Source organism: Aedes aegypti, chromosome 3 (assembly GCF_002204515.2).
Source record: "Aedes aegypti strain LVP_AGWG chromosome 3, AaegL5.0 Primary Assembly, whole genome shotgun sequence".
Classification (NCBI taxonomy): Eukaryota; Metazoa; Arthropoda; class Insecta; order Diptera; family Culicidae; genus Aedes; species Aedes aegypti.
Genome location: NC_035109.1, coordinates 171,518,323 through 171,526,898, shown reverse-complemented (window position 1 = coordinate 171,526,898; position 8,576 = coordinate 171,518,323). Strand labels below are relative to the sequence as shown.

At 36.5% G+C, this 8,576-nt stretch overlaps 1 protein-coding gene across 1 annotated transcript in view; it reads right to left on the bottom strand.

Moving 5' to 3' along the window:
- Nucleotides 1–458: 458 nt before the first annotated feature.
- Nucleotides 459–8,576, bottom strand: part of LOC5568638 (sodium-coupled monocarboxylate transporter 1) — a 45,747-nt gene continuing 37,629 nt past the window's right edge. Inside the window, exons 6-9 of the mRNA XM_021851141.1 lie at nucleotides 1,870–1,937; nucleotides 1,401–1,805; nucleotides 963–1,343; nucleotides 459–902 (exon numbers count right to left, since the gene is read on the bottom strand). Coding sequence (XP_021706833.1) covers nucleotides 483–902; nucleotides 963–1,343; nucleotides 1,401–1,805; nucleotides 1,870–1,937 — 1,274 coding nt within the window. The 3' untranslated portion in view covers nucleotides 459–482. The remainder of the gene's footprint in view (nucleotides 903–962; nucleotides 1,344–1,400; nucleotides 1,806–1,869; nucleotides 1,938–8,576) is intronic.

Here is an 8,576-nt window from a genome sequence, read left to right as displayed (position 1 = left end):
TCAAATTTACAGGCAAGATGCTTGGCTTTTGAATGCTTAATGCAAAGCTGATGGTTAGTTGGCTTGTTTACAAGTCAATAATGATGCAAAGTTGAGGAATATTTTTAAACATGTGAATATCCCATGCAAAATAGCTTTAAACCTTCATATCACTATAACTTTCGATTCCCTCGTTAGAATATTTTCAAATTCACGGAGAAGATGATTGAATACTATATCTTTCGAATGGTAGGTGCCGAACTCATGGACATTTCTTTCTGTTAATAACGGTTTCTGGCACACCGTGGCGCTATTTCGCTGTGAATGAATGTAATGTTTGAGGTGATACTGATAAAAAAAATCATAATGGACCCGTAGAGGTTGGCTGCCTGTCTGCACCGTCTGATTGTCATAATATGGGCGACAAACTAACAGTACTAAACTAACTCAGAGGCTTAGGGTGAAAAACATATTTATAATGACTGATTTGAAATTTATCTCATTTATTCCGGCTGATGAATATCCATATTTATGTTCTCACTCTGAACTGGGCTATTCAATGGATACTTTTCTTGGGGTTTTGTGTGTTTTTCGATGAATCTTCTTATGAAAGGTGCCAACAGCTTTGGATCAATTGGTTCTGAATCCACATGGTTACTAAGCAGACTTACTAAAGATCCCACAGTGCACGAAACTATGGTCCCAAACAGCGTAAAGTATAGGTATGATATGTGATGGATAGATTTTTCCATTTCGTCGAACGTGGGATCCGGTTTGGTAACGTTTGAATACTGATAGAGGCATCCGGAAACATCCATCTGTTTGGTACTGTAGATTATTTGTCCCGTTGCCATTGATGCTTGCGACCTGAAGCATAGATAGCACATGGACAGAAATCCTGCAAGGCCACCGTAAAGTGCTCCCTACGAAAAATAAATGGTTTTATTACTATCAGAAGGCGTTATGATTCGGACATTGTTTACCGTAGCATTGACCCACGGCATGAGAATTCCCATCACAAACAAACCAAACAGAGGCCCTCCCGAAGTTGAACTGAGGGTCATCGTCAGCTGCATTACGGCACCCAGATGTTCAACGACGTAAATGAAAATAACTGAAATGATTCCAAAGATGAGAACCGACCCTCGCAAGGTAATGGCTATTTGTTTTTCGGTTAGCTTATCTTCAAAGTAGGGTTTGACAAAGTCTTCGAATGTAATGGCGGCAAGTGCATTCAAAGCCGAAGATAATGAGCTCAGCGCAGCGCTGAAGATGCCAGCAACGAAAACTCCTGCAGCTCCTGGGTAGTTCTGGAATATGTCCATCACAAACAGTGGCAACAGCTGGTCCTTTGCTGCTGCAAGCTGTAGAATGAGAAGATATAAGTTCGTCGATTTTAAGAATCACTCATCATATCTCACATTGGTAGTCAATGGATCACAATCGTGATATGTAGCATAAATGAGCATTCCAATTGAAGACAACAGCACGATCACCAAAATCATACCAAAAATGAACCCTCGCAAAGCCTTTCTCGCGTGGTCCAACGTCGGCAGAGACAAGTAACGCTGGATCATGTCCTGGCTGCAGGAAACCCCATACGTGTACCAAACACTACCTCCAATCCACATTGTCCACACAGAGTGCCTCAACGTTGGATTCGGGTCATAGATGGGTGCTTCAATGCGTTTTCCTGCTAAATTGCGCTCCAGCACAACAGATGGACCCCCTATGTCGATGACGCCCTTGATTAGCACGACTAAGATGGCGCCCAACGTCACTGCCGATTGTATGACATCCGTCCAGACGACGGCCTTCATGCCACCCTGAAATTGAAAAAATAAAACTTTGAAAATAGTGATGTATATTGAAATTGATGAAATTGCTTACCACACTTGTGTAGAAAATGCAAATCAGACAAACAATTGGTGTAACCGTGTGGATGTTTATTCCAGTGACTGAAAATAGAGAAGGTTATTTATGGTTACCTATAACTGCATTGAAAAGCAAAGCTTTCATAAAATTCGAAACACAAAATATATACAACTTCGTTTGTTTAAAAAACATATATGTTCTATATTCAAGAAATCGGTGTCAATCTTGGATTAAGCAATATAGGTCAAGTAGGGCGGGATCGTTTGAGTGTATTTCAAACTACACTAAAACCTCAATTTATGAAGTCTTTTTACGCTACCTCAATTTAAGTCACTTTTTTTACGAAGTAAACTCAATTTACATCACTTTTTTTACACAGTGCGTATATTGAGTTTAGACAATTATGTGGGAAATTATTGACCTCCGGTTGGGAAAAACCGTTGGAAACCCATGTAATATGGGTATTTTCGGAACTGGCACAACAAGGGGATGACGAAAATCGATGTCCGGCGCCATTTTGGAATCCAAGATGGCGACATCTGGTTTGGAAAAAATGTTGGAAACTCATGCAATCCGTAGTAATCTGCCAAAAATAGACTGACCCAGCTCAGTATGGATGAGATATGAAACAGTTGATTTCCATGAATCGCCTCCCAGATTTATGCATTGCTATTAGGAAAAGAACCTTTGAAAATTTTAGCTCATATACCCAAGAAACAATTTTTGCCTTAAGAAAAGTTCCTCAGAGCTGTTTTATTAAACTATTAGTTGCTTAATAATCGACTTAGTTACAATGAAACTATTATTCAAGCCTTATTCGCCCAGAAATGGAGAATCTATTCAACAACAACCATTTTATCAATGTTATATAGTACATGTTTATTCAATAATCCTACCTCGGCTGTTCAACAGTAGTAAGATTATACGCAGCCATGGCAATGATTATTCAACATTTCAACCACAAGGTATCCATAGCACATAAAGTAATGCTTGTTCAGTGTTTATGCAACAGGATTTTATGACGTGTTGTTTCTTAATTGTGGAAGAAAAGTTATGGATGCCATTATTACTTATGATCACGGGTATACAAAATAGTAGGCTTTGTTCAGCATTAGTTCAACAGAAAACATGCTGAACACAGTCTGTTTTGGTGCTTTATGCGACTGGTATAGCTACCATATTTATTTATAGAATTGATTGTATAAACGTACCACACGAAGTTTCTTTGATGCTTCTTCAACATTTATTTTAACTAGATATAGGAAAAATATTCGTATTTTTTATACACTTTATTCCATACACATATCTGTGTACCTAGAACGATTTTTTTAATTTCAATTAATAAACATTGTTGTGATGCCGGGGCTCGAACTCAGGACCTTCCGATTTGCAGGCACTTGCATTTCCACTGCTCCAACCAAGGTTACACACAACAGCAGGTTCAAAGCAGTATTTAAAGATTCAGCAAGATTATCGAACAGGTTATCGTAAATGTGTTGTTCAAACATCGTCTAAACACCATTGTTAAACCTTGTTAGTGACAAGGTCTCAGACACAACTCTTATCAAAGCTATCAGCTTTATTACGGTTCAATAAAAGACGAACAATCACTTTATATAAACATGTGGTTGAATGAATACTGTATTTGGGCTTTTATTTTGAATGACGGTGATGTTGGGTAATATTGACTTCTACAACTTTTCTTCCACAATTAAGTAATTACTTGTTATACAACCGTATTAGACAAACACTGAACAAGCATTTTTGGATATTCGATGGATAACTGGTGGTTTAAACGTTGTATAAACATTGAAGAGTCTATTTATAATGTTACTACTGTCAAATAGCCGAAGTAAGCCCATTGAACAAACATGTACAATGAAAAAGTTGTTATTGAACAGATTCTCCATTTTTGGGCGAATAACACTTGAATAATAATGTCATTTTAGGTACGACTATCATTAAACAATGGATAGCTTGATAAAACAGCGCAGATAAACTTTTATTAAGGCAAAAATTGTTCCGTAGTCGTGTATCCATTGATCATCTGTTAGTTGCGTGATTGTCAATTAAAAAAACATCTGTGCATAGAAAATGAGATTTATTCTTATGATTCGTAACAAGCCCGAGCACGTAAGTATTAAACTACTGAAAAAAAATCTCGATTTGGAAGTACGAAATATTATAAACATCAGATCATTGCAGTATCAAGTGATTTAACTAAAGCTATGAACAGTTACTAAGCAAATGTTGTTAAACATTGAATGTGCTTGTTATTCTGTGTGCCACATATTGAACAACAGCATCTTATTTTACAAAACCATCTCTTTTTCAATTACTTTGAAAACATATTTAATGATGTACATTGCCACCACAGTTTAAACTTTTATTCGATCAATTATGAAATGATATAAAATTGAGGAACTAAAGCGCCGCTTAGACTGTATGCAACATTTATTCGTTGCTTTGTACAATATTAACTCTTGTTAAACTGCCACGGCTATTGTGGAACACTAGTTAAGCATACATGTTTATCAATTGCACTGAATTGTTTCTTGGGTAGTTAATCCATAAAGTGGCGAATTTGAATTGATTTTTATTATGGATTTTTTGTTTAAACATACACAAATTCAATTGAAATTTAAGCTTATTTTATTGTACATAACAAGTGCACGAAAAACCACAGAATTTTAAACTATTATCGATATAGTTCTGCAGCGCAGTATATTTCTCTGATTTGGCCAAAATTAAAGTGATAAACATTTGATTTTCAACTGATAAAACTACAGATTTGAATTCGAAATCTGTGTTGTAGAAGCCAGGAACAAAATAAATTTTTTGGCTGAGTTGTTAAAGCAATGTTCTGATGTTTTATTAATAATGAAGTGCGTGGAATCAAATCGACGTTTGGACTTGCAGGTGAGAAAAACATTTGTTCATACAAATAAGTGATAATATTTTCCAGACATCCTCTCTTCCGCGCTGATTCCAAATAGAGATGGTCGGGTTTCACATTTTGCAAACCCGAACCCGACCCGTACCCGACTTATTTTATTTCTGCAAACCCGGACCCGACCCGAACCCGAAAAATTTTCGCTGTTCAAACCCGATCCGAAACCCGAAAAAGTTTTCTAAGAAAAACCCGATTGAAACTTGAGTTCGAATAGATAATAAATTCATTGTTTCTGATACATAGGGAAGCTTTCAGGTTGGTTTACTATGTTTATAATGCTCACCAAACCCGACTAAACCCGACTTTTTTCAAGCCCGAACCCGACCCGTACCCGATAATTTTGTAGTTTTTAAACCCGACCCGAAACCGAACCCGAAAGTTTTTATATATTCAAACCCGAGACTCGACCATCTCTGGTTCCAGACACTTGTTTTCTACCAGAAACAAGATGATTTCCTTAAGGTGTTCATTTTACCACCTCTTCCCCTAATTAGGGGTTGCCATTTTCAGAAATATCATAGCACGTCTAGTTTTTAAGATATTGGCTGTTGAATATGCTAAATTTGAATATTTCAGCCAAGTTACATGCAAGTTTGTCAGCTTGTATGGCAATTTATATGCTTAATTTGCCTCAGAACTCAAACTTCATGTGTATAATAATACTTACCAACAAAGTTCATAATACTTCCGATGCTCAAAATTTATTTTTTGTTGGTTAAGAAAAGTATTTTATTTTTCCATATGTGAGAAACGAAGAATTTCATATGGAGACTGCAAGCATGTTGAGAAAATCGATTTAACCTCAATTGAATCATCGTGCAATTTCAACCAAATTATATCTGAAATGGTAGTTAAAGTTCTATTTGGCATGCTTGGTAGATTAGATCATAATATTTTTTGATAAACCATTGTTTAAATTTGATGTAAACATCAATGAAATCAGTGTTTTATACATCTTCGGCGACCTGTAGCTTAAAATTGTGACGTGCTTGAACATTTCTGAGAACGGCATTAGATTCAGCAGACCCAAATCCACTAGAGACACATTATTTGATTCTTGAGACACGCAAAAATGAAATTTCTCTTACGCTGTGTTATCCGTGAGGTAAACGAATGGTGTGTTAGTGAAAGCATACATTTTGGCGTTTGTTTCGTACACGGAGAAATATTTTTACCTAATTTTTGAGTTAGCTTTACCCAAAATTAAGTATATCGATTATAGTTTCAACCCAAAATCTCTCGGTTTTCTCTTTCTCCCACACGAATGTTGTCAAAAATAGAGAAAGCTGCATCTACCCAATGGGGGTACTTTGGCCCAATAATCCAAATTTGGGTAAATGCAACTTTTCTTATGTTTGGGTCGAAAGAACTCAAATTTGCGTTAAATCAACCCAAAATTGAGTATATTTTTCTAATGGAATTAAAGCCAAACTACCTAGTGGGGACCTTGGAAATTTAGCCAAAATTAAGTTATTGGGCTCAACTACGGAATTGCGTTGAAACAACCCAAAATTGAGTTGAATTCCGTCTCCGTGTAATCATTTCAAGCGTGTGCTAGAATTACGGCGTAAGTCGCATGATCGATTTCGCTTCATCGATCCTCTCTTCTGTGAATAAAAGTGACAAGATGCAAGTTTGTCAGCATTTTTTCACTTCAAACCGCTTGGCAGCGATACAATCTTGCGTCCTAAGATGAAGATAGGCTGACAGACTCGCATCTTGTCACCTTCATTCACAGAACAGAATATCGATGAAGAGAAATCGAACATGCGACTTACGCCCTTATTCTACCACACGCTTGACTCTAATTCATAACTGTGGTATGGTTTTCAATGCCCCACAATTATGGATCAACGCTTCAAACGTAATACATTCCAACCTCTTTTTGCGATGGTTCTTTCTACGACCACTTTTTACGACTGAAATTCAGATTAACGACCGTTTTTATAAATGATCAATATCTTAAAAAGTAATCAAAATAAAGGGTAATGATGTTCAGCAAAATTGTTCAGTAGATTATGGGGTAATATGCGTTAGCCATTGAAATGCGGAATTCTGCCACTAGGTGGCGCTAGTGGGCATCGAAATTTTGTTTTTCTGAAATCTCAGGATCCTGACTACTTAGGAAGATGGCGTCTTCGACAAAGTTGTTCAGTAGCTCAAGGACTTGAAGATTTTGCCAACATGCAGCGCTAGTAGATGTGGAACTTGCTTCGGGATTTTGTTATCAGACAGTGCTAGCAAGCATGAAATTTTTTGTTTGGCAATATTCCGAATTCAATGTTTTTTATAATGATAGCGCTTTAGCTACTGAACAACTTTGCCGAAGCATCATTCTAAGTGGTCAGGATCTTGAGATATCCGCTAAACAAAAGTTAATTCTTCTTGAACAGTGTTACCAGCCATATAACATTTGTGTTTTGACCGACTGTATAGCACGCAACACTTTCTTCAACTTTGGTGAACATTCAGTATCGTTATCTTTGAAATCTTTTGGTATTTGCATATAACACCCCCATATAAGGAATGTTCATTTAAGAGAGTGGACACGTGTTTTTTACAGTAAACTGTTTATTTTCGAACAAATTCATGAGTTTACCTAAAATACATGGAAATCAACGTAATTTCGATCAAATTCACATAAATTTGAACATTTATTGAGCATTGCTGGAAAATGCTCTTACTTTTCTTTTGATACCTCCCATAAAATTCCTCACAACTTTTTTTGGAACTTTTCGAACTGCTTTTTGAACTGCTGACCACATTTTCTTGAAAAAATCGATAGAGCTTGCTTCTTTTCCATCCTTCTTAAGATGCCGTTTGATTATTGCCCAATATGTTTCAATGGGGCCCAGATAGCCGTAGCGGTAAACGCGCAGCTATTCAGCAAGACCAAGCTGAGGGTCGTGGGTTCGAATCCCTTCGGTCGAGGATCTTTTCGGGTTGGAAATTTTCTCGACTTCCCAGGGCATAAAGTATCATCCATTCATCCAATCATTGTATATTCCAATAACATACATTTTCAATTGTTCCCTTCGTGAGAGGACATTTCCGGCTACATTGAAAATGGCCTTCATTGTTCCGCTTTACAAATCCGGGAGTCTGAACCATGTTTCTAACTATCGGGGTACCGTAAAACGCAGTAACTATGATAGTTTTTTCGAAGAAAATTTGAATATTTATGCATGCTATTTCTAAGAATTACAATTTATATTTAAAACAAGTACTGTGATCCTAGCTATCAACTTCAGTTGATAGATTGCCAAAACATTTATTTTGAATGGATACATAATTTTTCATATAATCGAAAGTCGGTTTTCTGTTTTGGGGTTACTTTGACAAATCGAACAAAATAGAATGAATTGCGTAACATTTATAGTGCATTGCATACCTCTAGGCGTTAAACGTTATAAGGAAATTTCTGACTTAGATCAAAAAATGGTCCCAGTTTCTAAAAATCGTTTTCGCTAAGAGATTTGAGACCATACTTCAGTTCTATTGTAACTGCATCAAATAATGACTGTAGAACAGATTGTTTGTAAACGTTTCGAAAATAGCTCTGACATGAAGTGTAAGACTAACATTCTTTACTTTTGCATTCGTTTTGCTTAACTGATCACCATATATCATCTTATTTCGTTTAGTACAGTCACCCCTCAGTTATGGATAGCACGTAGATATGGACCAAAGTTGGATTAAATTAAGAATATCCCATCAAATAGAGTTACAATTACGCAGAACATATTTTACCACCATACATCTATACAAC